Genomic DNA, 18,719 nt, shown 5'->3' on the forward strand with positions numbered 1-18,719 from the left:
AGAGTAGAAGTGAGAGACGAAGTAGTATCCGACCGGTTTATGATACCACAAATGCGAATAATTATATATATATATATAATTTTATAAGACGTGTAGCATGAATTTGCGTATAGATATAATCTAAATATATAAGGAACCACAGATATGACAGATTTGTCTGTTTCACAAGTTTTTTTTATTCTTTTTTTTGACAGGAAAATGTACAGGCCATGACTGTACATCATTCAGAAATAAGCAGTGTTGGGGAGTAACGGAATACATGTACCGCCGTTACGTATTTAAAATACAAAATATGAGTAACTGTATTCCGTTACAGTTACCGTTTAAAAAGGTGGTATTTACAATACAGTTACTTTGTTGAAATAAATGGATTACACGGTGGTACTTTCCTGTTTCATATTGTGGCGGGTCAGGACTGTTTGGGTTTTGTTTGACAGCTACGGTCTGTTGTTCCAGGTGGCAGCGTTACGGTTGCCATGGTTACGGGGTGACGCTCTTTCTCTGTGAGTTTCCTGGGTGAGAGAGCGGCTTTTTGTTGTTGTTGTGCTAAGCAGAATGCTATTCTGACGAGCCCAGTTGTAAGTAAGCTATTACGCTGTGTTCGTGTTTTCCTCCAAAACAATAAGTTCCGCTGGAGCAGCCTTTCAACGCCTCTCTCTGTCTCTCGCTAGCAAAGTTGACCCAGACAACGAAGTAAAGCTATTTTTCGGCTATGAGCCCAACTCGGAGCCTGACATATTAGCCAGAGGTCCCTTTAATATGGTTCGGAGCCGCGGACCTTCAGTAACAGTCATAAATCACAGCAATAGTACATTCACGTAGTTGTAAAAAGCATGATAATATATTAAGTAATCCAAAGTATTCAGAATACGTTACTCTCATTGAGTAACGTAACGGAATACGTTACAGAATACATTTTGGGGCATGTATTCTGTAATCTGTAATGGAATACATTTTAAAAGTAACCTTCCCAACACTGGAAATAAGGCAAACTAGTATTAAACGAATATACAGGGGTATATTAGGATGTAAATGAGTGTGATGTGTAAATAAATTAAATAAATGCATAGACATATTTATACGTATTTAGTTACATAAATATTTAAGTAAAGTAAGGAGATGCCAGTACTGGTAAAGAAAGGGTGGGGTGGAAGGGGTGGTGAGAAGACAATCAGTAACTATGTTGGCATACATGAAATAGTAGGAGACTCTCCCACATTTCAAAGATTATCATGGCTAAGCATCAATTCATTTTTTAGTCAAGCAAGCTTGTTCGTTCAGCAGTCAGTGGACACTTAATTACACTGTTGTCTGTGACAGCCAGAGAGTCAGTAACCCGGTGACCTGCATGCTGTCCAAATTATGGGATTACCCTAGTTGGTTCAGTTCAAAATAACCCAGTGACCTTCGTGAGGTAGTTTAATTTAGTGTTTTTTATTCCAGTTAGTTAATTTTAGATAAAATTATAACAGAACAAAAGTCTGCATCATACCGCTTGCTCAGTTCATTTTATATATGTATACAGAGGACATCTAAAAAGAAAAGCTGAACAAAGAGAGACAGGACAGAATTTCACTGATGATGACATTTAAATCCTCCAGAGCAGCCCGTACTTAAAAGTTAATGACAAATATGATGTTTTTCTCAGAACCTTATTCTATATAGATTGATGGGACCTATAGCGTGTTTGATAAAAACAGTAGTCAATTGCCATGTAGCACATTAAAAGAAGAGGTGGCTTACTGGTATGACAAATGGAATCTAACTGATACATATATACATATTTTTTTACATATTTAGTTGCTAAATATTTGAGTAAAAATATTTTAGAATTCCTCCATTTGTGGAGTATCGTTAAATGTTGCTTAACAGTTTTGCAGCTGCTGCTGAGTGACAGAAGGGGAGAATTTGTCTTCTGTTTTAAGTAATTAAAGTGCCCTGTATGCCAGTGTTATGATGCCTTTCTCTCACTTGATCTGTGTTCGCCTTGTCGTAAAATGTTACAAAGCTTAATCCTGACCAGGACTTCAGCTCAGAGACGACCTGTGACATCTTTCCTATCTACATACTAGATTTAACCCAGAGAATTACCTAAAGAAACCATCAAACCAACAAAATGGTTATTCTGAATTTCTCGTTTAAGTTATGTGTAATCAGCACTATAATACACACACACACACACACACACACACACACACACACACACACACACACACACACATATATATATATATAGTTTTATTTTGAAGGGCCGTTCTTGTTGTTAAATAGATTACTGTAAGTTTCGCGCCCCTTAGCACGCGCTGCTGGTACTGCATTTTTTATGCTTGAATTTACAGCATGAGGCGCAAGTAAGCGTCGGGCCTATGCTCTGCCGTGTTGGTATTGGTTATCATAAAGCACTGATAAGGAATTTGGACAAAAATTGAATGTGAGCGGAGAGTTTCCCATTAAGCAGAATCACAGTGATGTGGCTGCAAAAACCCTTCTTACAAAGGAACCACACAACTTTTCTTGCAAGTCTGTGATTTTGATTCTTTCTCTTTTTTAGGAACCAAACTAATTTTGATATTTAGAATAAACTTTTTCTCGATTAACGTGAAGCGTTTGACGATTTTAAGCCACCCCTATGATTAGAGTCCAGCGAGACAATGTGCAGTTATTTCACAGCCATCATAGCCACCTCATACCTGCTATTCTAGGTTTTGCCTGTATAGTCATCTCATATTAGCTTGAGCACTTCAGCCACTCTGTCACTGTTATTGTCCATATTTGACACATTTTCGAGGGAAATCTTTGAAATTTGTATTTAAGTATCAAACACTAGGTATAATGTTGAACACTACACCACTGTTCATAAAGCAAACAAAGACTTATCCTGAATATATGCTGTAAAGATAAAAAGGGACGGGGAAATGTGAAATGTCATTAAAAAAAACAGACGGGAGACTCCGGGGTCAGCTACTTCCTACGGTTGTTTTTTTGAAAGGACCGGTTGGATCCTCGCTCTGCAGCCGACCAATCGGAAGTTAGTATTTTTCGCGCTGGTTGGCCTGAGAGTTTGAGTTTCCCGCAAGCTTTTGATTCGACTTGAATGAAATCCTTCGCTTTACATGATGAATACGGGTATTCTTTCCCTTTAACCACCGAGAGGAGATTCAGCAGGTAACTAGAAAGATGCTGTCTTTCATGTTATTGTCAATCCGGGAAAATCAAGCTGGTTGCGTTTTTGCTAGTGCAGTTATCCGGGTCGACCATCCATTTTAGCAAGAGATGACTTGCTAGTTAGCCATCTATGCTAACGTTAAATGTGCAGTTTGAATTGGCTTCAATGGTTCACTGGGGCTAGCTTTGGCTAGCACTGTTAGCTTTTTGAAACAAGCTGTCATGGCGCCTGCAAAATAAATTTAGAAGTGAAACAAAAGCAGAACATTTTAAACGATTTACCGCCAATGTGCAACTATGCCGCCACGTAGGTATTTGCCTATTTGGTTTAATCGGATAGCAAGTAAGATGATGGCTTAAGCGTCTTGATGGCGGCTTTGTCTATTTGCTGGAATCCGGTGTAATGGCTGACTGTAGTGATGACAGAGATGCGGTTGTACGCTGTATGAAAATGCTTGACCGCCTGTCCATGGATGTGATCCATGAGATTCCCTCATCGTGGCTTCCGCTTCAGGAAATAGCCAGGGCCTTTTTCTTGCATGACATTATAGAGAAGTCCGCTTGGCAAAATAGGTAGCCTACGCTCGCCGGCGGAACACTTTAACGTAACGCTAATGTTTAACGTACAGACGGAGCGCTCGTTAAAACCGCTTGCGTTAACGTTAAGACAGCTTCAGTCGTCCTGCAGTTACACTGCAACGAACGAGCACATTACTGTCACAGTGTAGGGCAATAGACAATATGGTTTAGCTTTGTACAAAGGGTGGTATGGATTAAATTCCAGCAATTATTCGCACTCCCAGTTGCATTGCTCTGTATGTCAGCTGCTTCCATTTCCGCGGCTTTTCTAGCCGGTAATGCGGTCGTTACGCGGCACAGCCAGCCGTCCGCTCATTGGACACTCGCTGCATGCGGTGGAGCCTGCAGGCTGATTCTCCATACTACTTTGCCACAGTCTGCAGCTAGCAGCTAGCAGCTAGCGAGTCATTTTCCAGGAGAAAGCCAACTTAAAATTATCGCGGTAAGAGGGTTTTCATGCCGCCAAGTGGGTTTCGTTCGCATGCATGGCTATAATCAAGGATAGGCTTGACCTGACCTCACTCTCAGTAGTTGTTATTGGGTGGAGGATGAATAGATAAATATATAGATATCGTTTCATTAAACACAGTTATTGCTGCTTCAGGCTTCTGGTCAATCGAGTCGCTCTACTTTCTTGTAAAAGCATCCGAAACTACAAGGCTAGAACATTCCGTGACAGGTGCAGTATTCTGTGTCCCCTCCCAGCTTTCTATTCAAGCTCGCTGGAGCAAGTGAGTGCCATTTTGTAAAATGTGTAACGTTATGCTTATTGGAGTCATGTCTCAGAATGCAGTTTAGCAAATTGAAAGAATCAGAAGCATACCCACACACAAATACTGGATAATATTGTTTTCTGATTCAACCTGTGGAATAAGACGTTTTTATGTGTCACTTGTTCTCTTGTAGCTCAGTGACCCTGGAGGGGGTTAGAAGTGATGGATAGCAAAGGTAGCTCCCTGCCTTCAATGCCCGAACCAGCCAATCCGATCAGCATGAAGCAACCACCGGAGTCCCTCAGTGTACGGAAAGGTCGAGGGGATATGAGTAGTGACCCGGCTATGCTAATGGACAAAGCTGCTGCACAGCTGGCTGCCACACTACAAGACAGCGTTCTTCAGAAGATGGCTGGCCATAACAACCACAGTCACGACAGGCTCAAAGACCTCACCTCCCGCATGCTCAACGGTGACCAAGACTCACTGCCCGAGCTTTGTACCCCTGAGCCACCTATGTTCAGGGGTGCCGAAGCGCCTGCCACAAATGGCACCCATCAGCACAACTGTACTCCTCACACTGAAGCTGAACTAACAGTAACGATACCCCAAGTAGTCACGCAGCCGTTATTTGAGCCATGTTGTGCCAATGGGACCAGTTTGGCCACAGCCGCTGAAGGTACTATATCTGGAACCGATGAGAGGCAGGATATAAAGAAAAGGAGGGGGCGAACTGTCAAACCAAATCCTCAAACAAACTTAAATCCCTCTGACATCCAAGTGGAGCCTCCTGGCCACACAAACATTGTGGAGGGAACTGAAGAGACAGATGAGGTTTTACTTTTATTCTTACCTTTTTAAGTGCTGCTTAACCCCTTTGTGCAGTGTAGTATACTGCAATATGCTGAGAGATGGTACAGTTAATTTAACAGACTGTATTACATTAAAAGTAGAACATTTTCAGCTATTAACGATGTGTTGGGAAAATGATGATTTCTTACAAAAGTTTGTATTTATTGAGTAACTGTCTTTCTTTCTCTTGTGCAGCCTGAGAACAGGTCAGAGTTGAAAGAGGAAGTAAAGGAACCGGCTCCTGTGCTGAGCCGCTTCTCCGTTGGGGATCTGGTTTGGACAAAGGTGTCAGGATACCCCTGGTGGCCCTGCATGGTGACCACAGACCCAGAACTGAACCATCACTTTAAACAGAAACAGAAAAGTGAGAAACTCACGGCCACCTGCACGATTTTAACATGTCCTGGAAAATTGATTTATGGTTTTATTGATTTGTCCATTTATTTTGTTTTTCAACAGCCAATGGGAGGTCAGGTCTCCTTTACCACGTGCAGTATTTTGGAGATGCCCCAGAGAGAGGCTACATCTTTGAGAAGAACATGGTGTCCTTCACTGGTGAGGATCAATACCAAGAGCTTAGTCGGAGCAACAAACAGCCGGCCTCCCGTATCAACCATAAAAAGGTATGTCTGCTGCTGCCGCCGTCTTTTGGTTTTTTCCCCTCTATGTGCCGTCTCTGTGTGTTGGCTGTGTAGCAAATGTGGTGTGCCGTTATGAGAAACATGTTACTTTGACGCAATTTTGAAACCCTGAATTTCCTCAAACTGTTTTGTTAGTTTCACTTTATTCAGGTTTGGGGTTTAGAAAATCTTTTATCACTTCATTACAAAACCAGTCTTAATTCCACTTAGAGCTCTTTTTCTCACAAACAAAATGCTAACAAAGAAATTATGTCTGCATCTCATAAGTTTGTGGGAAGAGGCTTTTTTTTTTTCTCCTCAGAGTTGTAAGGTTGAATATCACTGCTGTAATGTGTCACCTGTAACTTGGCTCATTCCTCTACTTGTCCCACAGACAACTCCCTCTGTGCCGCGTAAACTCCAGGCTCAGTGGAACATGGGCATCATTCAGGCCAAGGAGGCACTCGACATGTCCCTGGATGCTCGCATGGCCAACTTTGGATTTCTGTATGACGACGACGGGCCTCATCTGAACCTCCACATCTTGGAGAAGTTAAAGCCGGAACAAAGCAACAAGCTGAACCAGAAAGCAGAGAATAGGCTTAGCCCAGATCTCCCCCTCCAACCGGTGGGTACTGCCACTCTGTCACAATTTGTTCCACAAACAATACAAAAGCTCAATTTTTATGCTGGTGTAAAAGAAATGATAAACCTGAATCATCAGATTGTTGAAACCTAAAACAGAGCTGTGCTGATCTGTGATTACTCAGTATTTTAACTGTAAGTTCTTAGAAATGCTGTTTTAAGCGCATGTTCTTAAGATGTGTAATACTGTAATCATGCATTAAACAACATTTGTTTTCTGCAGAATTCCTCAAAATCTGTATCAGGTAAACAAGGTAAACCAGTTGTACCTCAGAAGGAAAAGAGAATATCCAAACAGGGTCACTCTCCCACCAAGACAGCGAGGAGAAAGAAAACGTCTGCAGCGGACAACACTTCTGAGCCCGTGAAGAAGGGGAAAACAAAGGAGGTCTCTTCAACAAATGATGTTTCAGAAGTGGCCTCACTTCCAGTTTCAGTTCCAGGTTGGTTGAAAGTTGAAGACCTCGCAGCAGATTAACTGACCACTAATTGAGTTTTGGCCGAATTTGACCTTAGCTGGCGTATAATTACCAAAGCTGTGGAGTGTCATGCTTTAAACTGCTTCTTGTGACTAATAGAAAAGCAGAGTGGCTGGTTTATGGCAACCCGTTTATCATCAGGAGGCTGAAGCTTAAAAACACTGCAAAGTTTTTAGCAGGAGCCACTGATGTTACAGGGACTGAAAGTATGCTAGCGCTAAAATGACCACAACAGTCGTGCATGTAGCAAAGGTCAAGGCAGCTTCTGTATTATTCCTAAATTCATTTTAAATTAATAAAATGTAAAACGAGTCATTGGAAGGAAGCCAACCAAGCTGACATTCATTTTCTTTTTCTTTTTAGTGAAAAAGGAGCGAAAGAAGAAGAAAAGGCTGTTAACAGATGCTGTGGCAGACGAGGATCAGCAGTCTAAAAAGAGATCCAAACCAAGCAAAGATGCTCAAAAACAGGTGGGTTTCTTTGTCAGTCCCAATTTTTTAACACTTTGTTCAGAAGAAACTTTTCCCTGGAGAAACTGAATTATTCTCTTGGCATGTTTGAATGCTGAAAACGCAACATGTTTTGTATCTAACATGGACATCAAGCGCTTTGTGATAAACAGCATACTGAGCAAACGTTTGCCTTTTTCAGGCTTCAACTTCAGAAGGACCGGTGAAAAAGCGGAGAAGGTGGACAAAGAAAACCGACGTAAAGGATGCAAAAGAACCCAGGAAACATCTGAAGAAGTCAAAAAGTCCCCTGACTGGTAAAAAAAAAATAAAAAATTATATTACTCTATATTTGTTTGACTGCTCTTTTAAATTCACATCTTTGTGGATTTGTGGCGTCTTAGCTGCTTTGAGTCTTAAAGTTAAAGTCCAGATCATTTGATGGTACACAGATGACCAAGAGGCAGAGAAACCAAAGCGCAAGAGAAAAAGGAAACAGGATGGAATGAATCAGGCCACACCCTCCAAGGCAAAGAAGAGGCGTTCCTCCCCGTGTCCTGATCCCGAGGTGAGGGGATGTAACCGCTGATCGTACTAATGTGAAAAGGTTTCTCCAGTAATTCAAGTTGTTTTCATGATTGACGTTTCTTTTTGTCTTTATAGAGAGGTCAGCCATGTTGGCAATTAGTTTAGCTCGTTAGTCAGATGAGAAGCAAATTTAGAGGCTTTAGTGTGAATGGTACAACTGTAGCTAACTGGCATTGTCTTATTCAGAGTTCATCACACGTTGTTTGCTGCAGGGTTCTGGGAGTGAAGGACGCCCTGAATCTCCGAGTGACAGCTTAGACGGGACAAAGAAGGGTGAACGCAAAAAAGAGTTTGTCTGTCAGGTACGTCTGCTGTTTGTTTCGAAACGAGTCGGTATTAAAGCTCACTCAGTTCACTCAGCTGTAGTTTAAATCTGTGTGCGTGTGTTTTTCCTCTAGATGTGTGAGCAGGCTGGTGAGGACCTGGTGCCCTGTGAGGGTCAGTGCTGCGGGATGTTCCACCTCCACTGTCTCGATCAGACTCTCAAACCTGACGACAAGCTGTTGTGTCAGGAGTGTAGCACAGGTGAGCGGAACAGAGGCGGCGTTAATAGTGGAGCAGAAGGAGACAGTTTATGGTAACACAATAATTCTGTTCCCGTTGCCGATTCTTTCTTCTGTTTCTTCTCTTTAGGAATTCACTCGTGTTTCATTTGTAAGAAGTTGGAGGGTGAGGTCCGGCGCTGCCACGTCCCACACTGCGGCAAATTTTACCACGAAGCGTGTGTCCGCCTCAACACTCTCACGGTGTTTGACAACAAGGGCTTCCGGTGCCCGCTACACACCTGCCTGAGCTGCCACTACGGCTGCCGCACAAAGCACAAGTCCAACAAAGGTAGGCTCTCATCAGGACATTTTAGCTCACGGAGGCGGAGCTTGGTGTATTTTGTAAAATTTGTATGTGAAGGCAGTTATAAATTGTTGGTTTCCTTGATTCTGAACCTCGTACCAGTTAATTAACTAGTATTACTGTGTTACTTGGAAAGTTGATATTAGTACAATTGATTGATTTCTGTTGCAGGTTTGGTCTTACGTTGAATTAAAGTGTTATAACAGTGTCATTAAGAAAGTCTTAAATGTAAGACTTTGCCTTGCTTATTTGTAGAAGCCCAGTTATCTCCAGTATGTAACATTTATCACTTTATTTAAAATTGCAGTTTCATGTCAAATGGTTTATGACTAACCTTTCACAGGAATAAACAAGTAAGTGAATACCTGCCACTTCTGTTTGAGGTCATCGGTTATCAGTAGAGTCCTTGTGCGTGTTTACAAAGGTATCCATTCAGGGTTTCGTTTGTGCCCTTCTGGCGCTTTGGGTCACTGAGTTCACTGACTTCGCCGTATGTTTGTGTAACCTGGTCCCGCTCTCTGCGCTGCAGGCAGGTTGATGCGATGCCTTCGATGCCCAGTAGCGTACCACATCGGCGATCAGTGTGTGGCTGCAGGAAGTGAGATGATCACCAACACTGCCATCATCTGCACCAACCACTTCAACGCCAAGAAGGGCTACAGCCACCACAGCCATGTCAATGTCAGCTGGTGCTTCGTCTGCTCCAAAGGTTCGCAGCAGCTGCTCACCTCTTCACACACGGCTGTTACTAAAAGCTCCAGACTGATTGGTTTTAAGAGACTTGTATGCACTTAAAATTAAACATCGTACTAGTCAGTTTTATATAAAGCTACTTTTCAGTACTGAATGACATATTTATAGCTCACTAAACCTCTCTTAAACTTCAAATGTCAAATGTGGAGCCATTAATCTCCCAGGCTGCTATTACTGAAAATCAGAAAATGTTGAACTGCAGCAGCTCAAGTGTTTTTTCCCCTTCCCTTTCCCTCAGCCAGTTTTGACGTGTTGTTGTGTGGGAGTGTGTGAGATGAGCGGACTGAAACAGAAAGAAAGTTTGTCTTTATTAGCTACAATATTATATCCTGCAGAAAAGTCTCACTAGCTCTTTTCACATATCTCAGTTTCACAACCCAAACAGAAATGAAGCTATATGCTCTGTTTTAGGCTATATTAACAAGTGTGTACGTAGGAGCTTTCTTTAGCTGAGAGTCAAGCTAAACATTGGTTTTAATGTGCGTTTTTTATAAATCAGCACAGTACAGATTATACTTTGAGACTTTTTTTTACAGTGTTAAAGACCTGGATGATTTTGACTTTCCTGCTTCTAAATTCAGATAAAACAGGTTATTTGTACCCAGCCTTAAAAATCCTTAGAATTACTGTCTAACCAGATACTTAATCACTTAAGCCTGCATAATTGAAATAATTGTTGGTCAGGATGTGTCCTTCCCCATGCTCATTAAACAGATATGTGGGAAAAGTATTTGTGCAGTTGGAAACATGCTTTCTCAAAGCGATGGTGGAAAAACGACTTCAGTTCAAAATGCTGCAGCGAGAGTACTGACGGGGCTAGAAAGCGAGAGCTGGCTTCTCTTCATTGGCTCCTTCACCTCACGTAAAAGGTCTTGAATAATTTAAAACTAGAATGGGGGGCGCCGGCTTCAGCTCTGGTTCCCTCTTCTGTGGAACCAGCTCCCAGTTTGGATTCAGGGGACAGAAACCTTCTCAACTTTATGGATTCAAACTTTCCTTTTTGATCAGGTGACTCTAAACCATCCTTTAAATATGCTGCAGTAAGGTTGGGCTTGTCATCCTACAATTTATTGCACCTTGAGGCCACTGCTGTGAACTGGCAGTACATAAATAAAATGTAATTGAATTTGTAAGTAAGCATCTAAAGGACTGGTCGCCCATCTAAAGGTGTCCTTGTGTTGCAGGGGGACAGCTGTTGTGCTGTGAGTCCTGCCCGGCAGCTTTTCACCCTGACTGCCTGAATATCGCTATGCCGGATGGGAGCTGGTTCTGCAACGACTGCCGAGCTGGAAAGAAACCCAAGTACAGGGACATCATCTGGGTCAAACTGGGAACATACCGGTAAGGGAACTGGATGCAAGGGTATCTTTTTACCTTTCATATCTTTGAGCTAAATCGGTAAGTTATACATTTGTTGCTTCTATCTTTCTCTTGTCCTCCTGAGATGGTGGCCAGCAGAGATCCACCACCCAAGAAACATTCCCACCAACATCCAGCATCTTCGACACGAGATCGGAGAGTTTCCAGTCTTCTTCTTTGGCTCCAAGGATTATTTCTGGACTCACCAGGGCAGAGTATTTCCCTACATGGAAGGCGACAGGGGAAGCAAACATCAGAGGAATGGAATTGGCAAAGTCTTCAAGAATGGTGAAGATCTCCTCTACTGTCTGCATGCTTTAAACGTTTTCCCTAATTAAGTAATTACTCAGTTTAAAAAAAAAAAAAAAAAAAACAACTTAAAGGCCATCATACCAATCAGATTTGGTTTCAAGCCATTCATCATTATAAAAAAAGCTTCTCTTTTCAAGCTTTGTGTTAACAGAAGTAATTAAATGGTGGGTTTTTGCCAAAAACTGCAGCTTCCACATTAACGTCTTCAGGTTTTAATGCTTTATAAAAACACAGACAAGGTCAACTGGACATGAAAGCCATTTTCTGGATTTTTGTAATGTAACAGATGCTGTCATAATTACAACAAACACAATGTGTATTTTTAGCTCGATGAGCTCATACTCTGTTCTGTTTTGTCTTCCTCAGCTCTGCTGGAGGCCGAAACTCGATTTAAGGAGATAAAGATAAAGCGAGAGGCTAAGGAAGCGCAGGAGAACAGCCGTAAACCTCCCCCATATAAATTTATCAAGGTGTGAAATGTCTTTATGTCTAAGCACCTGTCCACAAGTACAGAGTTACATGAATGGAGTTTTAGGATTTTCATAAACAGTTTGTGTGTTTTCATGTGGACAAGGAAAATTCAAATGTTCGTCTTGCCGCGTTTGATTTTGTTTGTAGACTGCTGATTGGTGTCAGTTTTACATTGTCATGTTGTTAGAGATCTTTCAAAATAAAAGCAGAAAATTTCTCCATTTAAAAACAAAAAGAATGGCTGTTTATGAGTTGATGTAGCTTAAATGCACCCGTGCGTGTAAGGTGTGCTGCATCTTAAAAATGAGTGAATGATGAACTTTGCTTTTCCATAATGGGGTATGAAGCATGTTCTTTCACATTTTATTTTGTTATAAAAAAAAATGTTATTTCCCCCCCCCCCCCCCTTTTAGGTCAACAAACCTGTCGGCAAGGTTCAGGTGTACACCGCAGACATTTCTGAGATCCCCAAATGTAACTGCAAGCCATCTGGCGAGCGGCCGTGTGGGTTTGAGTCGGAGTGCTTGAACCGCATGCTGCAATACGAGTGCCACCCTCAGGTGTGTCCCAGTGGGGAGCGCTGCTGTAACCAGGACTTCACCAAACGTCTGTATCCAGAGACCAAGATTATCAAGACCCCCGGCAAAGGTTGGGGCCTGATCTGCCTGCGCGACATCAAGAAGGTGAGAAGCTTTCTTGCATTGACGTGTTCTTGCTTGAAGTATCTCATTTGTCCATTTCATTAAAACTGCTTAAAGATGCTGCCCGTGAAAGCTCAGGGCCTGTATTCATCATGACGTTGCCCAAAAATACTCACGTCGTAGCTCCGCAGACCCGCCCAGATTACACAAGTAACACGATATCTCTGGTTTCTGGTCTGATTGGTTTCTGATCGTTTCTCGAACAGGGTGAGTTTGTGAACGAGTACATTGGAGAGCTGATCGACGAGGAGGAGTGCAGGGCGAGAATCAAATACGCCCATGAAAACAACATAACCGACTTCTACATGCTCACCATCGACAAGGTTGGTACCGACCGCTTATCGAGAAAGCCCAGCACGCTGGGTTGTTCGCGCTCCTCACAGTGTTAGGGTGCCGACTTCTCAGTAGCGGTGCCATTTCCACGGGGAGCTAGATCAACAGATTGGTATTGCATTGGGAATGTTGCATGACAGACAGCTGTAACATTACAGTAGTCAATACTACAAATACTACAAATGGAACTCGACTGCAAAATTTGTTAAATGGGAAATGGAAGTGTAGCTGGGTTGTGGATGTGCATCAGTTATAAACTGTTCAGGTGCTGCAAATGACTGACTGTGGCCATCTGTTTGTGACGGTAAGGACCGAATCATCGACGCTGGCCCGAAAGGAAACTACTCTCGCTTCATGAACCACAGCTGTCAGCCCAACTGTGAGACACAGAAGTGGACAGTGAATGGTGACACGCGTGTCGGCCTGTTCGCCGTCTGCGACATCCCAGCAGGTGAGAGACATTTGACTGCAAGTTTAGTCTTAAATGGAAGCAATAAATATGCTCTTATAGTATATTCTTTAATCTGTTTTTGTTTTTTCTCTATCACAGGCACAGAGTTGACTTTTAACTACAACCTGGATTGTCTCGGCAACGAGAAGACCGTGTGCCGCTGCGGCGCGCCCAACTGCAGCGGATTTCTTGGTGACCGACCGAAGGTGAGCCTCCAAATCCAAACAAATTCAGTGCAAATCGATTGAGGAGAACTAAACTGCTTTGGTGAAGTTCCATAAGTTTGCTCACCTCTGCATTTCCTCTGTAGAACTCAAATGGCCAAACAGCTGAGCCAAAAGGAAAGAGGTTGAAGAGAAAGTATAAAAAGAGGAAATCGGAGGGAAAGAAAAAATCTGAGGACGAGTGTTTCCGCTGTGGAGACGGAGGGCAGCTGGTGCTCTGCGACAAGAAGACCTGCACCAAAGCTTATCACCTGTCCTGCCTGAACCTCACCAAGAGACCGTTCGGTAAGACTCCACAGACAGTCTGAATGCATCTGTTTATGCTATGTTAACTCCCTGTTATTATTACTCACAAATTACATGGCAGCAAGCAAACTTCACATCAAACGAGTCTGAACTAAATGAGTCAAAACCAGGCTTTCAGAGAGGAGGGAGTCTGTTTACCCCCAGGAAAGTTGCTGCACCTGGTGACTAATCACTAAGTTTGCAGTGGAGATGGAAATGGAGAGCTTCACTGCTTCCAGCATAAAAGGAGAAACGGGCTTCGGCTGCCTATTTCTTTAATCCTTCTTTTTCATTTGTTTTTAGCTGTTTTTACAATAATGTGTTTTGTTTTTTTTAATCAAAATTGATGCCTCTCGCAATGTTAAGGCCCCACATGGGCACCGTGAGGCTGTTCTTTGATGAGATGTAACTGACTGAGCTCTAGTGAAAGTGTCGTGGCTCTCCACAGGCCGCTGGGACTGCCCCTGGCATCACTGTGACGTCTGTGGGAAAAACTCTGAAGCCTTCTGCCAACTCTGCCCCAACTCTTTCTGCAAGGCTCACCAGGAGGGGGCGCTGCGTCCCTGGCCCCCCACAGGACAGCTGTGTTGTATGGAGCACGAAGAGCTGGAGGGAGGCGACAGCCACACCCAGGATATCGACTCGGAGACGAAAACGGCCGCCGCCGTCAGTCGTTCCTCTAAAAGCTCCAAGAAGGCGGAGGGAGCAGAGGGCAAAACAAAGGGCTCCAAGAGAAAAGCCGCAGACACCTGAAGTGACCTTTCACAGAGCCAAAAACACCAAACCAGACTCGGGCCCCCTTCTTCCCCATCCACATATAGTGTTTTCACAGGAACCAAGGCACTGTACATCGTTGTTATCAGGGAAAGCTGCTGATCTCTCACATGCTCAGCAATGGCTCATCGCTCAAGAGTCTTTTTGTTTTTTACCTTTGAAATTTTCAGGCTTTTTTTGTTTTGTTTGTTTTTTTCCCCCTCTCCCCCCGTCTCGTCTGCATTGAGGCGAACCATCTGTGGTGAAGCACAAATCAGCAGAGCAAGCACAGGTCCGGACACATTCCTCCAGAAACCAAACAGCCTCTCATCTTACTGTCAGCTTGTTGGTTCGTTTTTCCTCGTGTATATAACAGAAGAAATGAGCTGGCGTCTGCATTAACGCTGATCCAGCCAGGACTGAAACCAAGTGCCAGTGTCACCGTCTAACTTGAACCTCAGTCGGGCCCCCTCCTCTCACTCAACACGGATTATCTTGAACAGCAGAGTTTTATAGCTTATATCTATATGTGTATATCGAAGACCAAAAGTATAATTACTGGAGTAGTGTAAGACATCACACAGGTTGCCAAATGGATTGTTTTTATTTTTATATATAGTATATATATATGCCAGATGTAATATGGAACACCAAGACACTATGGATAGGCGTCAGATGACCTCTTTTGTTTTTGTAGCCATAGATGACCTGTAACTGTAGACGTGTGCTGTTGTTTTTGTTGTAGCTCAGTTTGAACTTTTTTTTTTTTAAATAATTTTATGATTTCTTTTTTTTTATTTGAGTTTATTTGTGAAACAAAGATGTTGAACAGTGTGAAGCATGTCCAGTAAACGAGGGATTACAGAAGGTATTAAAAACGAGAGCAGTCTGAAAACTGCCCTGTGACTTGAAAAAAAACAACAACAAAAAAACACTACTTGGAGGATTTCCAGGTCTTAAATACTCTGTTCGATGATGAGCCACATTCTCGAAGGAATGACGGTGACTTTTCGGGTCAGTTCAGAGTCCTTAAGGTGCTCTCTCTCTGTCTTTTTTTAAATATCCACTGTAGTGTCTGATATCTGATCTCCGCAGATTTTAGGCTGGAGATATAATAATGCTGTCTGAAAGCCGGGCTTTTTATCGACGTAATCTGAGATTAAAAAAAAATCGTTCTTTTTTTAAATCCTCCGGAGGTTTTTGTCTCAGAACTGCAGTCCGGTTATTATTTAACACTCACGCACTGGCAGACGACAGCACACTGGCTAACGTAATGCATCTTAATATTTGACGTGTACTTTTGTCGCATTTAACGATGAGCCCCGAGGGCTACGTGTCAGACACTTGGCTGAGCATAAAACTGCTAAAATACTTTGCCCGTGTTTGGCTGATGCAAGTTTCATAACCTCACCCTGCAGACGGTGTAAGGATGGGCACAGCCACCATGTCCCCCTAGTCCCAAAACGAGGCCTGAAGCTGAGGGGTTTTTCAAAATGTTGATGTTCCGATACAAGAACATCAACATTTGCTGAGGTCACAGAGTGAGGGAGCTCAGTGCTTCTGTTCGATTGTGCAGCATTTCACTAGAATGCCTAAAAGCAAGTCCTGATATTTGTGCAGGGGGGAGTCTCTGCATTTACCTTCTGCACCGGAAAGCATCAGCCAAGCCACCAACACCCTCACCCCACCCAATTTTAATTTTTTTTCCCCTGAAGGTGTTAAAACAGCGTTCCCACAGGTGTATCTTCATGTATGTAATGATTTTCTTTTATTTAAAGTGCTGAGCTGAGCCAAGTCTGACAATATAGAGCTCTGAAACCACTGCTTCTGAAAAGCACACACACCTGTCGAGGGAAGAGCACAATCAGGTTGCTGTAATCATGTGACACCTTCACACTTTTGCCAGTTTTTGCCTGAAAAGTGCTGATTATGCTTCCTGAGCGGATTTGACATTTTTAGGTCTCGCTGCTGCTGCTCTCTTTGAGTCGGTCACGAGGCTGCAGACATTTGCTTGTGCCTTTAACTTCACATTTGTCTGACTGTTTAAATTCTCTCTTCCAAACAGGTCGCTTGTTTCAGCAACTTTATTTTTTTTTAATCTCTTAAAAAAGACTCAGAAGCAGATTTTACTTGTATACATCCATCAGGAGGCTGTTCTCTTGTTTTTTGTTTTTTAATAACTGCACTTTTTTTTTTTTGTGTAAAGTTTTTCCCCAGGGCATGTGACTGGGACGTGTCCAAATGTTCAGCGAGTATTTTTGACTTCCTATGTTAATTATCTTCATCCTAACCTTGATTTATTGTTCTGTTGAGTGAATGTAGTCCAACCAGTCCCTTTTTTATTTTTTATTTTGAAAGCACTGTAATTCCCTGTAGAGCTGAAGTGTAATGCGTGTAGGGGTTTCATTCTGTAACTACTGTCATAGTAAACCAGACTAATATGTACATAATGTATAAGTGGTAATAGTGATGCATTTATTGTAAATATACAAGTTTGTCCTTTTTGGTTTTTTTTCTTCCTCCCCTTGATGCAGTGCTGAAACACTTTTGTGCAGGATCTCACGTCAGCTGAATCGTGCAATAAAAAGTGGTTGAACATGTATCCACCGTCTGCTTTTTTTTTTTCCTGTGTAACTGAGAGAAATAAATGTACGTCTGTTTTCACCGAGACACCAGTGTGAGATGGCACGCCTCCGCATAATTCAGTCAGGAGCCAGAAGATTTGCTTTATACAGCATAGAGTCAGTTGTGGTTTTGTTTTTAATAAAGACGTTCAAATCACAAATCATCTTTGGAATTTTCTAGTTGTGATGGAATTTTTTTTTTTTTTTTTTTTAAGCTGCCAACAAGATGAGTCAAATTTCCTCAGTGTCCAGTGTTAACGAGGAGGTTCAAAGGAATCTTGAGGTCATCATGGGCTCATCCAGTCAGAATGTGAATGAACAGTCATCTATCTGTTGCTGTAAAGGACACATGTGGGCTGCTAACTCTCAGCTGCCGCCCTATGTGGGAGTAAAAAGAGTAAGTGCAGTCCTTATGTAACATGTGACAGGTGAATGCGATTAAGGGCAAACTCCAAAGCCAATCAAAGGTGAGGAAAAGGAAACCAGGTGAATCAGGTGAGGGATAGTGAGGAGAAAAGAATCTTTACAACATCCAGGTACTACAATGCTACATCCCAGTGCTGCAAGATGATTTGCATTAACAAGCCTCTGATGACTACATGGACCATGTTGACCTTCATTCACAGAATCGCACTGAACTCCACTGTAGTCTGTGGACCAAGAGATGAGAAGTAATCTGATTACTGGCTTAGTTTTCTCCCTCCACCAAAATGAAGATGAGATGCCTTTGATGCTCCTCTTTGAAATCAGCTGTCACTTTGAAACTAATGAAGCACCTTTAGCAGCAATAACTTGACATGTTTTTCAGTGACTTTGTCAGTTTCTTACATCATTGTGGGGGAATTTTTGTCCCACTCTTCTTGCTTCAGTTCACTGAGGTTACGCACAGCTCTAAGATCCTAATCGTCACCTCTCCCTCAACAGCCATCATGACGTGTTTGTGCTGATGTGGAAGTGATTGGTTTTCACCAAACGTGGCGCTGACTCATTACCAAACATCTCCTCTTTGGTCACCTGTTCAGGGGACGTTGTTCCAGAAGTCTCGTGGTGTGTTAGATGCAGCTTTGCAAACATAAAGCTCAGCAGCCCTCAGTCTTTAATGGTATTGTCATAAACTTTAACATTTAACATGCTGAGACCTGTAGAGTCTGAGCTGTACCACACAGGGTTCTGTGTGACCCTACAAGGACATCCTCCTAAAACCAGCTCTGACCAGTCACACTGGAGGACGTTTGAAGGCGGCCTAACATTTGCCAGTGTCTACAGACTCTTCCACACCTGTAACCTGCATTCAGGGCACCCATAGGTGGACCTGGCACTCCTGATGTTCTCAGTCAAGCTGCAAAGCGAGTAGAAGTCCCTCTGCAGGGCAACAGGCCCTCATGGAGTCAGACATGCACGCAGATCCTCCTCACACATGAACCAACTACTCACACCAGGAAAAAAGTTAATGTATTTTTTTTATAAGATCTTCAAGATGAGAGCATTTTAACATATACTTCAAATGACTGAGT

General features: G+C 42.7%; 1 protein-coding gene across 3 annotated transcripts; it reads left to right on the forward strand.

The window, feature by feature from the left end:
- Window positions 1-2,977: 2,977 nt before the first annotated feature.
- nsd2 (nuclear receptor binding SET domain protein 2) lies at window positions 2,978-17,183 on the forward strand. 3 transcript variants are annotated; one of them, XM_040041533.1, is made up of 22 exons: window positions 2,978-3,165; window positions 4,651-5,291; window positions 5,505-5,673; window positions 5,769-5,932; window positions 6,324-6,557; window positions 6,798-7,017; window positions 7,417-7,523; window positions 7,705-7,819; window positions 7,955-8,070; window positions 8,303-8,392; window positions 8,489-8,615; window positions 8,724-8,924; window positions 9,469-9,648; window positions 10,877-11,033; window positions 11,137-11,339; window positions 11,730-11,833; window positions 12,248-12,517; window positions 12,742-12,858; window positions 13,178-13,319; window positions 13,419-13,525; window positions 13,630-13,828; window positions 14,277-17,183. In XM_040041533.1, exons 2-22 carry the CDS (start codon window positions 4,680-4,682, stop codon window positions 14,579-14,581), a joined length of 3,939 nt encoding a protein of 1,312 aa, XP_039897467.1. In that variant the 5' UTR covers window positions 2,978-3,165; window positions 4,651-4,679; the 3' UTR covers window positions 14,582-17,183. The 3 variants fall into 3 exon arrangements, with proteins under 3 accessions (XP_039897467.1, XP_039897469.1, XP_039897468.1); XM_040041535.1 differs by lacking the exon at window positions 2,978-3,165 and adding an exon at window positions 3,881-4,186; XM_040041534.1 differs by lacking the exon at window positions 2,978-3,165 and adding an exon at window positions 4,339-4,475.
- The last annotated feature ends 1,536 nt before the right edge of the window (window positions 17,184-18,719 follow it).

The sequence above is a fragment of the Simochromis diagramma genome, unplaced genomic scaffold (genome assembly GCF_900408965.1).
Source record: "Simochromis diagramma unplaced genomic scaffold, fSimDia1.1 OVJJ01000304.1, whole genome shotgun sequence".
Classification (NCBI taxonomy): Eukaryota; Metazoa; Chordata; class Actinopteri; order Cichliformes; family Cichlidae; genus Simochromis; species Simochromis diagramma.